The following is a 20,514-nucleotide window of genomic DNA, read 5'->3' on the forward strand; positions in this document are numbered from 1 at the left end:
CTGATTGCATTGTATTTAATACATATAATAATGTTCTATTCTTAACTGTTTTAATTCATTTTAAATCAGTTTTTAAATCTTTTCAAAGTCTAAACAGAAGGTTAAAGTAAGTGCTGTGAAAGTAAAAAGAATGTGGGTAAAGAAAGACAGCTTTGTTGGTTAATCAGTAGGACCTTTGAGTTGTGTTTGCTTGGTTTATGATGGTCAAAGTAAGTATTGTTGGGTATTTTGGGAGGATTTTCCACTTAGTGGGGAAGAGGTTAAGCAAAGCTTGAGAATGTTTGTTTGTGTTAAGAGCACACTAACAGTAGGTTTTTTAATTTCATTGTTTTTATTGCTGTGATTATTATTATTATCAATTATTATTTGACTTTCATTTATGTAAAGCAATTTGAATTGCCATTGTGAATGAAATGTGCCTGCTTTGCCTTTCCTTGCCTTTCTGGAACCTTTATTATAGATTAATGGAACCATCAATGCCGTTAAAGAACCTTTATTTTTAAGAGTGTTTGTCAGCAAACAGTCCCGTTCCAAGAATTTCAAGATGGGGCAGTTAAAAGCAATGGATCTGACAGCAAACAGTAAGACTTTTTTATGATTTTATATGAGTGGGCATTTTGGCTACTGCACCTAAAAACTCCTAAGGCTCAAAGAAGGAGAGCTGAATGTGGTCATGTGAACAATGACATGGTGAAGCCATGTATAATTTGAGCTCTTTAATGCCGCACAATGTTTTTGTTTCTCTTTAGTCTGGTATCTGCCGCAAACATCACTCAGGTATTGTAGAGGAGAGATTGGCTTTCATACCTGCTTTGTGCAGTTCTTTGGGTTTGGCTGATGTGCCACACCTGCTACTCAACCTCTGAATGTGTGCCAGGCATTTCCCTGCTTTTGTGAAGTTACTCATACTGGAACAGAAAACTTCTGATGGTAAACATTTAGACGGGAGCTGAGAAGCGTCCCATTTTTGAACTGTCATTTAAAACATGAGCGTCCTTTTTATTCATTTAGAAGTATTTTGTAAAGGTCTCGGTTTGAATAAGGATATTTATTTGTATTATTTGCCTTTACTGTGACAGGATTCCCGAACTAATAATTGTAATGAGTCATTGTAGTGAATTGAATGGATGCTGCTAAACCAATAAATCGGTTCCCTATTGTATGAGTCGGCTCTTTTTAATGAATCAGACTTGTGCAGCTGTGAATTCCGATTCCCGAACGAATGACTCTAGTGTGTCGATTCTTTGTAATGAATCAAATGGATGCAGTGTAAGAAGTGTAGTCCGATTTCCGAACAAATTACTCTATGAGTCGATTCTTTGTAGTGAATCAATTGGATGTAGCGTGAGAAGTGTAGTCCGATTCCCGAACAAATGACTCTAGTGAGTCGATTCTTTGTTGTGACTCAAATGGATGCAGCGTGAGAAGTGTAGTCAGATTCCAGAACAAATTACTCTAGTGAGTCGATTCTTTGTAGTGAATCAAATGGATGCAGCGTGAGAAGTGTAGTCCGATTCCCGAACAAATTACTCTAGTGAGTCGATTCTTTGTAGTGAATCAAATGGATGCAGCCTAAGAAGTGTAGTCCGATTCCCGAACAAATGACTCTAGTGAGTCGATTCTTTGTTGTGAATCAAATGGATGCAGCGTGAGAAGTGTAGTCAGATTCCAGAACAAATTACTCTAGTGAGTCGATTCTTTGTATTGAATCAAATGGATGCAGCGTAAGAAGTGTAGTCCGATTCCCGAACAAATTACTCTAGTGAGTCGATTCTTTGTAGTGAATCAAATGGATGCAGCGGAAGAAGTGTAGTCCGATTCCCGAACAAATTACTCTAGTGAGTCGATTCTTTGTAGTGAATCAAATGGATGCAGCGTAAGAAGTGTAGTCCGATTCCCGAACAAATTACTCTAGTGAGTCGATTCTTTGTAGTGAATCAAAGCATGTTTCACAAACGAATTACTCTGAATTGGTTCTTTTAAGTTAATCAAACCCATGAAACTGAAACTTTAAAAAAAGATTGTAAATGCTTACAACAAACAATTGTTTTCATCTTTTGGCAGTTTATTAAAAAAAAATCCCAATTGTTTATTCCTTAGAAAATTGGAAATGGAGACATTAATGCTTATTTGCATGCCTGGAAAACACCTCATGTGCACTATTTCTCTGTGTCTTTTTGTCCCTCTAGAGCAGTGACTACACCCTTGGCCCATTTCTGTGAAAGTGCAGATGGGTAATCCCACAATAATTATTTCCAGATTAGGAGAATTGGGCCACAAAGCAGGCCTAGCCAGGCATGAAATGGCCTCTCAAACACAGCAGCAGCAGCAGCTCCAGACGACCACCTGCCTGACACTAACTCAACTCACCTGGACCCAACGAGTCAAACAGTCAAGAAAACCATGCAGTGTCTTTGGAGAAAAGGTACATTTTTAAGAAATTAAATGCCATTCTCTGAGGACAGAGCCTGAATAAATCATTAGACTACTGTCTGTATTATTAGCATTGATGCAATGTGTTGATTTCCACGTCTGAGGATTGCTGTTGAATTAAATCTCTCTAATTGTGGCAACTGCACTGCATTTTTGGCACTTTATCGTTTCGTCCTCCTGATACTTGTTGTTTGCATGTTATTCTGCTTTTGCTGTTTGTCAGTACTTCAGGGGGAAAACAAAACATTACTCTATGCATAAAACACTTTGCGGTCAGTATAAACTTGTAGAGTTTTGTATATTATTTTTAAGGATGACACAGCGTCACACGTCATGATAACCAATTCATGGTTATCTTCAACTAAAACTGTAACCCAAATCATAAAGAACATAATTGTTTACATATATTTTATTATAAAACATTTGCACCAAAATGCTGTCAAGTTTGACTAGACAAAACCTTTAACCTCAACACACACACACACACAAAAGATATGTTTAATTAGTCGTAAATTTGCATGATTCATTAATTTTTCCCTGCTGTCCATGACCCATCAGACCCGTTTCTGGTCACAATCTAGCGGGAGAGAAACACTGCTGTACGTAATAATCCACAGCATTTGTGGCTATCAGTAGATATTGTTCTTTATTTCTATTCTCATGATTGCTGCTTTAGCTTGCATTCACATCAGGAGTTTCTAGACATTTCCAGACCCTGCACGTGATGGAGGGAATAAATTCATTCAAAGTCAATGATTCATTAGCAACAAAAAGATTTGATCACTGCATCTATTCAACAGTACTAACTTAAAGTATTCAAGTAAGGTCAAACTTCAGACTGTAGGCCTTTTACATCAGTTAACTTTTGAGTTCATTTTCATTAAATCAAAGCAATATCAGAGAAATAAAGAGTGATACAGTATCTGCATTCAGTGATGAATCATTGGTCGCTCACACTGTTTTTCATGTTTCACAGAATAAATATCTAACCGCGTCCTTTGTACTAATATTGCTGCTCTTTTGTTAGTCTTGACTGCTTTTATTGTCCTCGTTTCTAAGTCGCTTTGGACAAACGTATCTGCTAAATGACTAAATGTAACTGTATATATATATCCTGCCATATGACTATTAAAAGCTCACTGATTTTAATGTTCTTAGTACCATATTTGCGTGCGTGCGTGTGTGTGTGTGTATAGATTGATAAATAGATCTTATTTTAGTGCTTAAACTGAACAAAATAAAAGGTTTTTTTTTTTTTTAAGTTTTCCATTATATTTCAATTAATGTTCCAGGAAATGTTTTTCTATGGTTTTAGTTAAAGATAATAACCCTGATTCTTGTTGGAATATTGCAATATGATGGTCATGTCAGGCTATCAGCTACAATAACATCAAGCAGTTTCTCACACTGACACCCCCAGCAGAGATTTGCACCACTTTTGTGATTCAGCAGCGTCTCGTCACAGTCGTCCCCGTCCCGTCTGTAGATGTAGAGCAGCGGGGTTTGTTCACTGTAGGCCGTGTGGCAAATTGTAGTTCCCTGTCCTCATCTAGATAAGGTGTGGAGCTCTGCGTGTGTTCAGGTCTGCTCTTTTAGCACAGAGGACATCATAACAGTGAAGAACGGAGCACCTGCATCTCCGTTTACCTCCAGCTCTGATATATTCCTGAGACCTTTCTCATTGTCAAAGCCGGGCCACAGCGGTCTCTCTGTGCTCCTTTCAAGCAATTAAATAGAGGACAGAACATATATCAGCAGTCCAGCATCACACTTATACAGTTAACCTCCTCAGTGCTCAATTTACACAAACGCCTGATATCATCAAGCAGCTTCAGCTGTGAAGCATCACTGCCTCCCAAAAAATTACAGTCAGCATGTTTGCATCTGCTATTTAAGGCCGGGTTTAGCCCAAAATGAGCGTTACTGTATATCATCATTTACACACTGGTTGTCTTTTCAAATTGTTTTTTCTCATTTGAAGTATGTATGTTAAAACAAACTTTCTCAGCAGTTATTTTTTTCGTTTTTATTGATATTTTGCTTCAGTTTTTTTCACATTAATTTTAAAGTTTCGTAATTTTGTTGTTTTTGTTATTATTATTAGTTTTTGTTTATATATATATATATATATATATATATATATATATATATATATATATATATATATATATATATATATATATATATATATATATATAAAATCGCATTCAAAATAAAAGTTATTGTTTATATGTGTGTGTACTGTGTATACTTATAACGTTTTAAGGATGTGAAAATATTTTTACTCAAACGAGGCAAAAGTACAAATTAAGAAAGTTATATTTTATGTATGTACACTACTGTTTAAAATTTGGAAGTTGAAATTGGAACACCTTTCTTTGAATTAAGTTTATTTTGCTCACTACGTGTAATATTATTTCAATTTAAAATAGCTATTTTCAATGTGAATATATTGTAAAATATATTTATTTCTGTGATGTGTAACTGTATTTTCAGCATCATTCCTCCAGTCTTCAGTGTCACATGATCTTCAGAAATGAGGGTAAAGGTTTGATTTTGGGATTTAATTTAATGCATTCTTGCTGAATAAAAGTATTAACTTTCTATATACTGAATTTAGTCACAGTTATCACATTTTGATGATAAATATATGTGCACACTACAAAAGGACACAGGCTATCATTTACAAACTTATTCTTATTCAATCAATGTCTTGCATTTTTAAACAGTTCATATAAGGAATAAGTGACCGTACCCCATAAGCACCCCCACACTCACTAATGCATACAGTATATTAAAGCTGCGGTAGGGAACTTTTGACGCTCAAGCGGTTAATAAACAGAACTGCTTGCGTCTTGCGGAAGAACATCGTAGCCGGAACTACTTCTCTCTGTTTATGTCTATGAAGAATCACAAAGGTACTGTGTTACTCCGCCGCGGTACCCCCGAAGCAATCTAAAATAGTCTGAATATAAACACTTATTATAGGTGTACCCTAGTGATTCAGGACAAGCTAAAAACACGGTTTGGAAAAAAGATTCATGGTGTACTCGCTTATTATTATAAATTTTTCTACATTTTGAACACAAACAAAGTTACGGACCGCAGCTCTGATTGGTTATTTTTTACCGGGAGCGGATGACTTTCTGCAAATGGCAGTAGGACACTGGGAGGAGCCAGAGGAGCTTGATTTTTTTCACAGATTATCTGTCTCATATTCTACTGTCAGGACATAATGACAGGTTTAACAAATATGTAAAAAATATATTTTTACAAAAGTTACCTACTGCAGCTTTAATACTTCTTTGTAAATTATTATTTGAAGTAACAAAACCATGGTTAATTTGCAGTTACCATGGCTACAAGAATGATGTCATGTCATAAGGGAACCTGAAAAAAAAAAAAAAAAAAAAACTTTCACAGGAATGCCCGAAAGTGATAAACGGGCCTCGTTTTCACCTAAATGATTTATACTTTATTTTAATATATATTAAAAATGTATAAAGTGTGCATTGTAGCTGACACCTAGATGAACACATTACAATAGTTTTATGACTGCAAGTCTTTCTCCTCAAATGCTCTTGAATTTCAAATTTGCGTTTGAGCCCATGTAAAAGAGTTGTATAATTTACATATGATTTACAGGTTATTTTAATAAATATCAAACATTTAATTTAATTGTGCATTATAGCTGACACCTACATGAACAATTACAGTTGTTTTTATGACTATAAGTCATTCTCCTCAAATGCTACTGACGTTAGAAAAGTGTACCAACATCACACAAACTTTAGAGACGGTCCCTAAATTTGAGACTCGTCCAATGTAAAGCCAACTTTATGCCTGCTTTTTTTTTACTTTTAGTTTTCCTTTCTCTTCGCTGGATTGCTGATGTACTCTACCCGGGCATAGATGTTCATCCATCAATTATGAACATTCAGCCGCAAACATGAGGTGCGAGCGCGGATAGGAGAATGGAGGAAGTTTTTTTTTTTTTTGGAGCAACTGGGATGGTGCCCATAGACAGTAGATGGTGTCCCCTCTGGCAGTTGGTGCTCTACGCAGACTGCGTAGGCTACTCTGCGTTTAGGGAGCGACGGTACTGAACACCTTTAATATTGCAGACACAAGTCCATATCGAGATTTGATTAAATGCTCTACTTTTGATTTATTCATTCAAATATGGCCGAATTCCGTGACGTTCTGCTTTATACAGCAAGTTCCATTTCCGCGATTCAATCCCTGTCTCTTTTCAAACACAAACGGGGTGAATTTATGAATAAAAGTGTGAAAGTTAGTTCTGACACAAAACAAAGTTGTTACGTATCCTCATGCTTTTTAAAAGTGGGTAACTTATCACGTAGTAGACTGCACCACTGTAACGTTAGTTATTTAAAATCTCAAAGTCTGTGCTTTAAGTAAAGCTTCATTTATTGATAGATAATCAATTTTTCCTCCTTAGTCTCAGGCCTGTGACACACTGGCTGCGTGTCGTGAGCGTGGAGGTTCTGCTGCGTGGCGGCTGCTTCGCGTTTTCTGTGTTTTTATACAGTCTATGCGGCGCTGCTGCTGCTGTAGGTGACATAGAGGGAGGCCGCCGACAGACCAGGGTCTTGTCTTCATGACAACAATATCTATATACTTCATGTTGAGCATAAATATAAGGCCTACTGATAAAGGACACCGTCAACAGTATTGACAGCAAAATAGACTATGTTTGACAGGTGTAATAGGCTACTTGAAAATCGAAAATTATTAATTTATTTTTTAAATTCCATCTATATCTGAATATTTCAGAGTTCGGAGCGGGATCGCGAATAATTTGAGTCAGTTCGGGAGTTCGGAGCAGGATCGCGAATCATTTGGATCAGTTATGGGCATCGCGAATCATTTGAGTCAGTTTGGGAGTTCGGAGCGGAATCGTGAATCATTTGAGTCAGTTTGGCGATCGCGAATCATTTGGATCAGTTCGGGAGTTCATAGCGGGGTCGCGAACATAGACAGTAAAAGAAATGGACACAGCGACCCCATTGGAACTCAATTGAGACAAATGAAGCCCAGTTTTAGCGTTTTTTAGCACTTCCGTTTCTGATGCGCAGACTCAAACGAAGCTTGACGACGTCAGCAACCTGTCTGACAGATGTAAATCTTCTAGTAGCTGTGCGTGTAAACTGCCATCGTTAATCTTGCAGAGACGGCGAGCTTGAGCGGGGAGTTCTTTGTCGTGAGTGAGCAGGAGTAAGTATTCTGATTAATTATTTTGTATAGTATTTTAAAATGTAACGCCAGTACGCCATATTAAGTTAATTGCCTGCGAGCTTCTCCTCCTGTCTGTACGGCAATGCGACAGAGAGCCGAGTGGTTATGACGCAATCGTTAGCCTATTTTTTACAAAAACTGTTTATACGGGGCCATAATGTAACATAGAAGGTAATGGAGCCCTTTATACATTGTCGTGTATCTTTAGAAATAAATAATGGACAAACAGAGTCTTTAAACGCCTCAGATGTAAAGTTATTCGCTGTCAAAGTGACGCCAAAATGAATGGGAGTCAATGGGAATGCTAACGCAAGTGAAGTTCTGCTAAAAGATGGCAGCCCCCATCCGACTTCAACTTCCGGTCGAGTTCCTTGCCCCTTGGTCGCGAATCATTTGAGTCAGTTTGGGGATCGCGAATCATTTGAGTCAGTTCGGGAGTTCGTAGCGGGTTCGCGAATCATTTGAATCAGTTCGGGAGTTCAAAGCGGGTTCGCGAATCATTTGAGTCAGTTTTGGGATCGCAAATCATTTGAATCAGTTCGGGAGTTCGGAGCCTCATCACGAAAGATTCGCGCTCCTAAATTTTCAAATTGGCCATAACCTTTAATTCGTTGATGCCAACTGGGGTGGCAGCCGGGGTTTCTTTTAGGGTGGCACTTGCCCACCCCGGCAGATCCGCCCCTGTGAATGTGTGTGTATATAATATATATATAAATTAATAAATGTATGCATTTAGCAGACGTTTTTATCCAAAGCGACTTACATTGCATTCAGGCTATCAATTTTTACTAACGTGTGTTCCCCGGGATTCGAACCTACAACCTTTATATTTAAATGTATTGGAAAATTATAAATTATTTAATAATTTTAAATAACTTGCTTAATTTTCTTATTTATGCATTTTAAAATTTAAATTTTTGCTGTGCATATGAATCTACTTGAATCTAATATTAAACATCCGTGACATTAAATGACTCGACTGTACTTCAACCAGATCTGTCTGATAAAACACAGACCTGTTGACAACACCATACAAAGGTTTCAGAAAAGCTTGTTGACACTTTATAGTCTTCTCAAACAATGACGTTCTGTCATCTGAAAACACTGTCTGTGTCTCTTTCCAGAGAAACCTCAGAGACCCAGAGCGAGTGACTCATTTGTTGTTGGTAGAGCATGACCGAACCACACCAAGCAATGGCAAATAACCACAACCTCTGCAATTAAAAAGAGATCATGATAAAATAACAACAGTTCGGCATGTTAAACAGAGCAAAAACTGCAGTCATGTCAAATACAATATAAGCACAATATTAGCTTCATAACTCAAATGGAGCATGCATGCTCTTCAAACACAGCAGACAAAAGCCAAGAAGGCACTCTGGCATCTGAACATGCGTGAGAGACACAGACAGATACAACATCCGCAGCGTTCATACAGTGTGTGTGTGTACAGAGGGAGGGTGCGACATATTCCTGTGAATAAGAGTAACACACTGTGTTTGTCTGTTGTGTTAGTCATGCTGCTGTTACACTGTCTGTGACAGGTAAGATCACATTAATGAGTGGCTCTGACCTCTGTATTCATGTAGCATTATATCATGTAGTCCCGCATTATAAAAACACAGGTCTGATGCCGATTCTGATTGGACGAGTCGTGTTCAAAGCCGTTGCACAATGCTGATAAATTACTGGCAACACACACAGCCTACAGTTAAACAAATGGGCCTTAGTCAGGTATTTGATACAAATGACAATGGCTTTGAAGAATGGAATAGTTTAGGCATAATTTACCTCAGAAATTAATATTGCATCATGATGTGTTCAATGGTTGTCTCTTCAAATTGTTCTTATGCTTAAGAATTATACTTAATGTTTTAAACAAGCAGTAGTATACACAATTTTGTTGTTTATCTTGATTTCAGGATGCTGAGAAATTTTTACTGGAAAATGAGGCAAAAATACAGATGACGAAAATTATATTTTATGTATGTGCACTGTAAAAAATAAATACATATTAAAAGTTTAAAAAACAACACAATGCAGTACAACAAAATATTAAAATAGAGGTAATAAGCCTGTAAAATACCAATACATGTATATTTACCCTATTTTTATGGATTTTTTAGAGATGTATGCAAGCATGCATTTCAAATTTATTTGTTTATAAAAATGAATTATTCATTTCATTTATATGCATTGTATTTCTTTCTCTCTTTTTTTCCTGATGCTTTGACAATTTGAAGGATAGTTTCATTTGTGTCCACCGGGATGTATATATTTATTAGTTTGTTTAAATTGGATATGTTTTTTCAATAATTGGTCATCTGAATGATCACTACCCATGCATTGACCATACAGCCACGTTTTCATATATGTCAAATTAAATATTGCATCACACTAATGTCTATAGAGTTTTGTGGGAATGATGTATTTATAGGCCAAAACACGGAAACAAATGGATTTTATCCCTTCTGGTTCCATTGTCTTAAAGTCAATGGATTTTTTGAATAGGTTTCATCTTAAATGCCTGAAAAGTGCCTGATAAGATATTGTATTATAAAACATGCAGCAATACCCCTTGTGATATTTTTAAAGCTTTTACTTGTCTTGAAAGGAATCGTCGGGGACATTAAATGAATAGGTGAACACATCTACACCATGCTTTCTCAGCTTCACAGCATTTATAATTGTCCATTTACACCCACTGCATTTATAAGCAAGTTTATTTGTGGAGATTATAATAATCTGACAAAGCTTATTTTTTTAGGGAACCACAGCTAATTTATGGTGGGCCTACAGCGATAGCACATGGGCAAAAGCTTTTACACATGTACACTTGCTTATTCTTGTAGCCATGAATGTGTTCTGCTGTTGCTCCTGTGGTGGTAACAATGTCTTGTTGCAACCATTCCTGTCATTTATCTGCATGTGCTATACTTATTTGTTTACTCAAGACACTTTTATCCAAAGAAACTTGCATTCCTTTTAAGAAAATTTAGCCTAAATTTGATCAGTTACACTCTTAAAAATAAAGGTGCTTAAAAGGTGCCATAGAAGAACCATATTTGATTCCACAAAGAACCATTCATCCTCATTCAACCCATGCAAATGCCATGGATTTCAAACCATAAAATCAAGCTGTCGTGTAGCTATATGTGTTTCAGGACGAATCGTGTTTTCTTTTCTGTATATAAAAAGCCCATTAATTGAAGTGTTCTTCATTCGGGCCCCTCCTTACAGGAACGGCGAGCAGTCAGACAGAACATCGACAAACAATATATGGCGATCCGGACTTCTGTTGAAGTGCTCGTGTTTGCATTGAAACTGGGTTAACTAAAACAAGGCCCTAATGTCACACAGTCCTAATCCTACGCGTAAACCACGCCAGCTATTCAACACCCAGAAATTAAATTAGGTTTATTATTGTGTGTTTATTATGAGTCAATGCAAGGGATGGGACATCATCCGAAAGCCCTGCGAGATGCGACTGTGTGTGCGAGAGATTAAAGAAAAGCCTTGCGAAAATACAAGAGGGGCACTTGACGACTGATTTGGTGTTTGAGAGCTTAAGTCAATAGTCCCAATGGAACAGATAAAATCCCGGAGCTGTGCTATCGTAATCTCAATCAATAGCCGTCCGTGATGAAGGAGTCCAGTGTACATATTGAAACAGGCCGTGTTTGAGCAGATAAGCCTGTACAGTAGGCCTATCTCTCCAGGGTTTGGCGGCACTTGGATGAAGCGCTCGAGTCTGATGTTTGCTTAGTTAAAAGATCATGTCTGCTGACCGAATCCAAACGGCCGCAGTATTAACAGGATAATGCGATAATCAAAGAGCTCTGATACTGTGTACAATGCATGTCTTACTCCGTTTATCCAGTGCTTGTAACCGCTCTGTCAAACGCTGCTTATTCATTATTTGCCACATTGTTGGAGCTCATGGATAACTGATAGCCTGCCTTCTGGAGTTTGACGGAGTGTCACTCGGATTTGTCGGACAAATACCAGCTGACTAGTTCCACATACAGGTCTGTTGACACTGGCTTTTCTCAACAGCATTGTTTAATAAACGTACACAACCTCAAATGATCCCAGTCAGCGCAAACGACACGTAAATGATCCGAATGTGATGCGCAACAATCGGTTGAGATAACCACACAACTGTCAAATAAAATGCATGTACTAAAAAGTATGTTTCTGTCCCTTTCAGATTTAAAGCAAACTCTTTCGTAAAGCTAGTTTCCATCTGAGCTCTGCTGGTCTCTTTGCAATGCATTTTGGTTGTACTAGTGATAGTTTAATCAAAAAGAGTCGACAATGCGTCATCAAAGGTTGAAATTAAACTGTGCAACCTGTGGACTCTTTCCCATAATGCCATGGGAGCTGATTTGAAAGGATGAAAATGGCAGAGAATTGTATGTAGAGCATCTCTCATATAGAGCGTAATTTCCTCGTGGTTCATTTACTTGTTTAACAACAGGACAATTAAAGGACAATGCTAAGATGACAGATGCAGTATGTCCAGGAAAGGCAGGGAAGTACATTGAATTCAGTACGTACTCTAAAATGGGAATTCAGAAATGTGGAGTAGCATTCTAGCATTTACTTATATGTATATTAGAAGAAACAGAATGAGTAGCAGGCTATAGTGTGCTAGTAGGCCCATGCTATACTAATATCAGCTCGTGTTTTTAAAAATTGTAATGAAAACACAAATCAGGTAAATTGTGCCATCTAGTGGTAGAAATAAAACATTTTTATTAAACGGTTCATTAAAATCTGACTGATCACTCTCAGGAATATATCTGCCTGTGTTCTTTTAGTGTCGTTGTTAAAATAATAAGTTATTAAATAAATTTAGTTTTTTTTTTTTTTAATTCTTATTTTTTTATAATAGCCTACTAGATATTCTTTAAAAATCATAAAAAAATAAAAAAATAAAATAAATAAATAAATATATATATATATATATATAAATTATTACTTTTAGATTTTTTGTACTTTTTTAGGGTAAATTAAATGAAAATGAGAGGTTGCCAGCACACTTCTTTTTTTTCACAATTGTCTTACAGTTGCCAAAAATATAACTTTTGGATTTTTTGTTATAAAAAAAAAAAAAAGAGAAGAAAAAAAAAGCCTAGCAGGTGCCAAAAAGTTATGCAAATGTAATGTAATACATTAAAAATATAAGTAATGTAATTAGATACTTTTTATGGAGTAAAATTTTTATGGTTTTAATTTAAGGTTTAATTAATGATAAGTACTCTATCTGCAGCAGATGGAAAAACATGTCATTTATGTACAGTATGTATGCATGTATTTAATTATTTTGCACGTTAAATGCTGCATACAACAATCAGCTAACCAAAAAGCATTCATTAATTCTCGATATAGTTCTCCACTCACTGTAAATACTGATTAAACCAAAACATCCAGACACACAGTGTTGAAAGCAGCAGGTGAGACCTCCTCTAGTCCTTTATTCCGTCCTCTGCTGTTTAACAGCTTCTAAAGCTCTTTTCTCCAGAAAACAGACCATGAGCTTTCAAGAAGAATGGAAAGGTGAGCCTTCAAGGTAGTAGATTTTTCAGAGAAAGTCCAACACTTGGGGAAACAAGAGAAGCTATCTAACAGTACACATGAGGCCCAGACACACAATGGAGACGCTGGTCCTTGAAAACTCTGGCGTATTTCCAAAGGCCCGGATCTGCTCGGGAGCGATTGATGGGAATTTGAGAGACACAATGGAGCGGAGGATTGGCTTTAACTCTCACCTGCGTAAATGAAACTGTAGAGGTCAGAGCTGAATAACACTAAAACCAGCATTCATGAGCGTTATTTCCACAACTGCATTTACATGCATCAGGATTATGGGACTTTCAGAACTGAACTGAGGATGCTTTCAATATGCCTTTGAGAAGAAGAATAAGGGAAAAAATTTATAAAGTGCAGTTTTAAATACATTTTCAGAATGAATGACCAATAAACGTCATTATGAACAGCAGTGTTGTTACTGTAAACTTTGTATTTAAATATACAACAAAAACTAATAAAAATGCCAATAAAATAAAAATAAAAGTGTGTGTGTGTGTGTGTGTGTGTGTGTTTGTGTGTGTGTGTGTGTGTGTGTGTGTGTGTGTGTTTGTGTGTGTGTGTGTAAATAAAAATAGTAAAAAAAAAAAAAAACTTTTAAATAGTCTTCACAGATGAACGTTTCTACATTACACAATATCGCATAAACTAAAATCTAAAAAGTAACTCCAAATTAATTCAAGCTTATTCAAAATATGAATAAATATAATATATACTACTATATACTAAATGTAAATACTAAAGTAATTTTTTTCTATAATTTTTAAATATTTTCTTTTTTAGAAACACCATGTTATTAGTTGTTAATAGTTAACCTTTGATATACTGTATGCATCTATAACAATTTATAGGCTACTTAATTAATGTTTTATTTTATTAACTCTAAAATAAAAATTAAAAAAAGTTTTATTTTTGTGGAATGTTGAAATGAAAATCGTGTATTAAGAAAAACAACTATAAACTATTTCTTATTTCTAAGAAAAGTCTGAAAAAATGTGCATCAGTTATTTTTTATTCACATAAAATTTAGTATAAAATATAAAATAATTTATTAATATTTTAATGAATTTTAAATTAATTGACATTTTAGAACATTAAAAAATATATATGTTTTAGTAATTTTGTTGTACTTCTGTTATTATTAGTGCCAGTTCTGTTTGATATGCTGGTGATTGGTTTGCGATTGTAGCTCCATTTTTCACAAGTTCATTAAAAAACAGTTATAATTCTGAAACATTCATCAGCATGAGGAATGGCTTCTTCTCCTGCTATTGTTCTTTCCACCACTTGCAACATGTATATTTTATCTAGCTTTGTCAGCAATGAGGTATTCACATGTGATAAATGCAGAGAAATAGTTAGGCTGACAGAGAAGATTTCAGAACTAGAGACACACATCCAAACTTTAAAGTACGGCTAATGATAACTTCAATTCAGCAAGTTTGTTATTCACACCTGCGCTTATGATGTTCGAATTCGCCAGTCGGAGTTCAGAAAAAAAAAAATTTGTTAAAGAGGTGTATGAACTTGCAAGCAACACTGTCATATGCTCTGGTCCACTCCCTGCTTACTGTGGCAACACTCAATGGCATTCATGTTTTCGTTTTATTTACTTTATTAACAAATGTATATGTATTAGCAGCATTTGCTCAAGTTAAAGAAGTTGTTAACATGAACATCTGCTGTTTATTTCTCCCGATGTGCACACTTTTATAGCATTATGTGTATTGGGATCGCAAATGATTTGAGTCAGTTCGGAAGTTCGTAGCGGGATCGCGAGTCATTTGAGTCAGTTCGGGAGTTCGGAGCGGGATCGCGAATCATTTGAGTCAATTTGAGGATCGCTAATCATTTGAATCAGTTCGGGAGTTCGTAGCGGGATCGCGAATCATTTGAGTCAATTTGGGGATCGCTAATCATTTGAATCAGTTCGGGAGTTCGTAGCGGGATCGCGAATCATTTGAGTCAATTTGGGGATCGCGAATCATTTGAGTCAGTTCGTGAGTTCGTAGCGGGATCGCGAATCACTTGAGTCAGTTTGGGGATCGCAAATCATTTGAAGCAGTTCGGGAGTTCGGAGCGGGATCGCGAATAATTTGAGTTATCTGACTCCAGTTTGGGAGTTGGAGCGAGATCGCGAATCATTTGAGTCAGTTTGGGGATCGCAAATCATTTGAATCAGCTTGGGAGTTTGTAGCGGGATCGCGAATCATTTGAGTCAGTTTAAGGATCGTGAATCATTTGAGTCAGTTCGGGAGTTCGTAGTGGGTTCGCGAATCATTTGAGTCAGTTTGGGGATCGCAAATCATTTGAATCAGTTCGGGAGTTCTGAGCGGTATGTGTGTGTGTCCTAAAGACTGTGCTGCGCAACCGTTAACTGTTAGATGTTCAAAATGTAACGTTAAATCAGACACAATTTAAAACCGAAAAAGAAATATAATACTAAGATTAAAAGTTACAGATACCTGAAGCTGTTGTATCTTGGCATTCAAGTGTTTTGGCTGGGGGCGATTTACTTCATGCGATTTCATGCGGCCCAGATGTGGGCCAGATCTGGGCCAACACTATGTTGCTGTCTGGGAAGTGTTTTGGCTGGGGGGGGGGGGCTTCTTTTTGAAGAAGAAGAAGATGAATTTTGCAATATCCATTTTAATTTTCAAATAAATTGATCTATTAAAATAATACACGCCAACAAACCGCCTGCCTCAAAAAGATCTCATTTCATTGGCTGGATCGTACAGACGCTCATCGATGGTTGGCCAGTTAGGCCAGGCTACCTCAATATTTTGGTGAACTGAGCTTGTCATCTACTCTGACGAGTCCCTTGGTCTCTGCCGCTGAAAAACAGCTACCAGCATGAAGCAGCTACCAGCACACTTTACTTCTGGGATGCTGCTCTGCAGGTGATGAGCAGAGCCTGTTTCCTTCAAACACGATGCATGGAATTGAGGTTCACCAGACCACAGAATATTCTTTCTCACAGTCTGAGGGTCCTTTGAGCTGGGTACACACCAAAATATTTTTTACATTTAGCTCCTATAGTGTGTGGTGTGCCATGATGTGAAAAAGATAGCACACCACACAGAAACAGATTTTCAACCAGAGTCTCGACTGTGAACACAGGAAATCTTGCAGAATCTCACAAAACTTCAGAATAAGTTTTGCGGACGATATGCAGGAACAAATTGCAATGATAGTGTTTGGAAATTATTTTATACACAACACGTTGTATAAACATTCATGCTGTTGCCACAAATCATCAAGCTGATCCTCCATCTCTGCTGTCCACATCAATTTCACTTTGTGCTGCACTATGACTGCTTCCATCTTCCATCATCTCGCTTTCTGAGTGGATATTGTTTCGTAATCTCCAGAGCATGCACGCGTTTGTCCTCTGGGTTCCCCCCACACGTCAGGATTTCTGATGTTAAATATTAAACATGTTTGCCACAGGTTATCTTCACTCTAAGTGTAGTAACATCTACAAGCAAGATGCATCTTGTGGTCAAAATGTTTAAAAAGCTGTCTTTGCGTTCCAGACAAACCAGACATTTCTGAACAGTTTGATAAATCAGTTTGTGCTATGAAAACCTGTATTAAAAAAAAAAGTATTAAGTCTATATAAATGAGTCTTTTACATGTCAGTCATTGTTTTACACAATATATGAATAAATGAGTCTGTGTAAAAAGGCAAAGATTTATGATATGCATATATGATAAAAATAAAAGAAGATTATCATAGAATGGTCAGCACAAGTGCTTGTGAAGCAGGAATTAATACAAAATGAACATGCACAAAACACCCAGAATCGAGTGATGGAAACACTGAATTTCGAATTAAAATGCCTTAATTCACAAAAAAGTTTTAATGCTCGCTTGAGGTGGATTTTGGCTTGCGAAAAAGGTTTAATGCGAATAATGGTAGATGAAAATGCATTTTTCTAATAAATTCCTCCATGGAGCATGAAAGTTATGTGACTTCACTTCACAGTATCTGAAGTGTTATTACGGTCACTTGGAAATGACTGAGCAAAGTCTGTGTGATTTTTTTTATTATTATTATTTATTATTATTATTATTTTTTTATTTTTTTATTTTCCAAATTTGCTCGCAAGTTAATTTTGCAACTTTGAATGGAAACCTACTGTTTGGTGTTACTGGATCCTGCCTGTCTGACTACACTCTTTAATTAAAAAGACTGTGTGCATAACCTTTCCATTGTTTAACACAGTGATAACTTTTTTTTCCCGTCATCTAGTTTTTAATCTGATTTATTTAATTTCTATTATAATGCCATGCTGTGTTTATTAAATAAAGCCTTTCTAAAACCAAGTGTTTGAAAAGATAATAATGCACAATTAAACGACTTCGCCATCTTGTGGCCATAAGATGTTTAACACATTTAGCTTAACTTTTTTGGGTTTCAAAAGAAAAGTTAAAAATTTTGCATTCCATCATATTTTTACCAGTATAATTATTAAAATAAATGTCATTATTGAATGCATTAAATTATATATTTTTTTATTATGAGATTTATTTTTCATTTTATTACATTTTATTTAATACATTTAATAATTAATGTCAGCATAATAATATGTGTGAAAATAAAGAAGAATATGAGAATGTTAAAGTATCAGTTTATTTAACTTTTAATAATTTAATATTTTGGTTTTAATTTTAGTTAAAGTTTTATTCATTTTATTATTTTTGTCGTTTTTTTTTTTTTTTCATCAAGTAACACAAAATTAAAATGAGAAATTTTGCCCTGACAACTAGCTGAAATACAATACATTTTTGTAATATTTTTATATATTTTTGTGGTTATATTTGTAAGGTATGTATGTTTCATTTAATTTTATTTCAAGTAAAAAAATAATTAACAAATAATTAAATATTAAATATTATATAGACTAACCCAACTGTTGGGTTAAAAATATTTGACCTAAAATTGGGTTTAAACAAACCAGCATTTTTTTGAGTGAGAAGAAAGAATATTTGAGAAGCTGTTCTTCCAACAGGAAATGGGAGGTTCCTTTCCCAAGCCTCCAAATCATCATGATCCGATGATGAATCCCCTGCTGCTGACCATTGACCAGATCATGAATATAAAAAGCCATTCTGACACACAGAAGAAATATGTGACATTCAAGAACCAGAACAGAAATAAACCTCTGGGAAGGAGTTACTGTAGAAAGAACTGAAGAACAACAGCAGAAGTGAATGTCTGTCCTATTTTATAAGGTTAGTGAAGAACATCTATTCTTAAATTAAAATAGCCGCCACTGCACAATAATAGCTCAAATCCTCACAGTATATTTGAATGTGCATGGCTTCCTTCTATAGAGGATATTGCATTGGATAATCCCGGATAATATCCAGGACGATGCTTGAATCCGACTGTGTTTGTTCTGACTTTCTTCTACTATTATAATTATTCTACCATAAACGTGTCTGTAAGGTAGGCCTACAGACTCAAGAGCTTTAATAACACAATTTAAATACTTGCACATAACTCTAAATCCCTGATCTTTGCTCCTGAATCAAATGCTTTTATTTTTCCACTATTTTGATTTCTTTAAAAGCTTTTATAACATGCCGAACATGGTTTGTCCAAGTTTTTTTTTTTTTCATCACTGTTTTTGTAATGCTGCTTTTTAAAATTTGCTTTGTTTTATAGCATACTTTATTTTCCACTTATTAAATTGTTCATTCATCCTACGTGTGTGTGTGTGTGTGTGTGTGTGTGTACGCTAGGGGTACTATACTTTCTAATAAAAAAATAAGAAGAATATTCTATCCAATTAGCAACAGCACAAATAAATACAACAGAGTAAAGATGCAAACAATAAACACTGATTTTTTTATTTTTTTTTTAAGGCAGGTATAGCACAAGCTTTTAGGTACAGAAAGGATACTTACCAAAACGGGCATTTTGACATAGTTTGTGTGTGAATTTTTCCATTGAAACACAATACTTCAGAGAGAGCTTAATATTTGCGAGAGTTCTGAGGCGCGGGTTTGCGAGCATGCACAAATCTTCTCACTGCACGCGCAAGCTCGCATCCTCTGGCTCTTAAATGTTTAAACAGACAAAGCTTAAATGAGTTTAGTTTTTAAACACAGCGAACAGTGCCACACACAGTAAAAAATAGTTGTTTTTAACCTAACCGTTGTGTTACACATATTGGGTCAATGTGTTGGGTTATCTTAAACTTTATTGGGTCATTTTTTTTTTTTTTTTTTTTTTTTTTTTTGCCGGGTTCTTTTTAGTTATATCCCTACTGTTGGGTTAAATAATGTTTCCCGCTTCATCCCGGTTCAAATTTTAACGGTCCAGTCAGCGACATCAGAGACAGCCTGCCTGATTATGAAAGGTAGTTAACTGTTAATATAATCCTATGATGTATATAACTGTTATAACATTAAATAATTTGTCTGATGCGTTAATTATTATTTTTTATAAGTTAAAAAAAGTTTTAATTCCCTTTAGTCCGTTTGTTTCCCCCAGAGAATCAGATCGATTATAAATGAATGCTATTCCTGTTTGTTCGCCAGCATTAATACATTAAAAGATTACCCTGCAAAACTTTTCAGACAAGTATTACTCAAAGTTAATAAAAAAAGTTTGACGAAAATCATTAGAATTAAGCTAGAAAATCCGCACAGACCATTTATCGGATCGGACCAGTGAATGAAGCTGCTCGAGCAAATGGGTTGGGTTGAAATAAATAACCCATAGATGGGAAGGTTCTATAGTTGGGTTATTTTTTAACATAGACATATAAATACCTAGACGCCTCATTGGCCGCTTTGAGCCGTTGCCGCGATACGTCAACGCGTCCGCCATGTTAGTGAGGGCAAGACTGCCTTAAAACAAATGAAAGTAAACGGGGGAGCTGCGGTTTTTACTGAATAAAAACACGATAACGTTCACATTTATCAACCGATTTCAGAGGTTTGTGTTCTACGTGCAGTTAAAAAAAATTGCCTCCAATTATTTAGTCAGGTTTGGAAAATTATTAATTGAAAGCTCACATTTGTCTTGCTTGTTGATTTCGTTTATTTTTTTGTTTTACAAATCTGCTAATTTAGTATAACTGTGACATATTCATGTAATGTAATTTGAATGTACATTACATGATATGTAGTTGTTTTATTGCTTTCTCTGTGTTCAATCCCAACATTTTTCTTTCTTTTTTTTCTCTCTCTTTCTTGTGTCTCAGGTCAGAA

The 20,514-nt window shown here is 35.8% G+C and overlaps 1 protein-coding gene across 2 annotated transcripts in view; it reads left to right on the top strand.

Annotated features, from left to right (window-relative positions):
• The first annotated feature begins 488 nt into the window (after nt 1-488).
• LOC113108221 (interleukin-1 receptor type 1-like) overlaps nt 489-20,514 on the top strand; it is a 72,000-nt gene continuing 51,974 nt past the window's right edge. The window contains exons 1-3 of one of the 2 annotated variants that reach the window (XM_026271115.1): nt 489-581; nt 750-930; nt 2,190-2,425. In XM_026271115.1, the coding sequence (XP_026126900.1) occupies nt 2,404-2,425 (22 nt within the window). In that variant the 5' untranslated portion in view covers nt 489-581; nt 750-930; nt 2,190-2,403. Of the gene's footprint in view, nt 582-749; nt 931-2,189; nt 2,426-18,314; nt 18,526-20,514 lie in introns of those variants that run through there. The other variant, XM_026271118.1, reaches the window with a different exon arrangement.

Source organism: Carassius auratus, chromosome 9 (genome assembly GCF_003368295.1).
Source record: "Carassius auratus strain Wakin chromosome 9, ASM336829v1, whole genome shotgun sequence".
Taxonomy (NCBI): domain Eukaryota; kingdom Metazoa; phylum Chordata; class Actinopteri; order Cypriniformes; family Cyprinidae; genus Carassius; species Carassius auratus.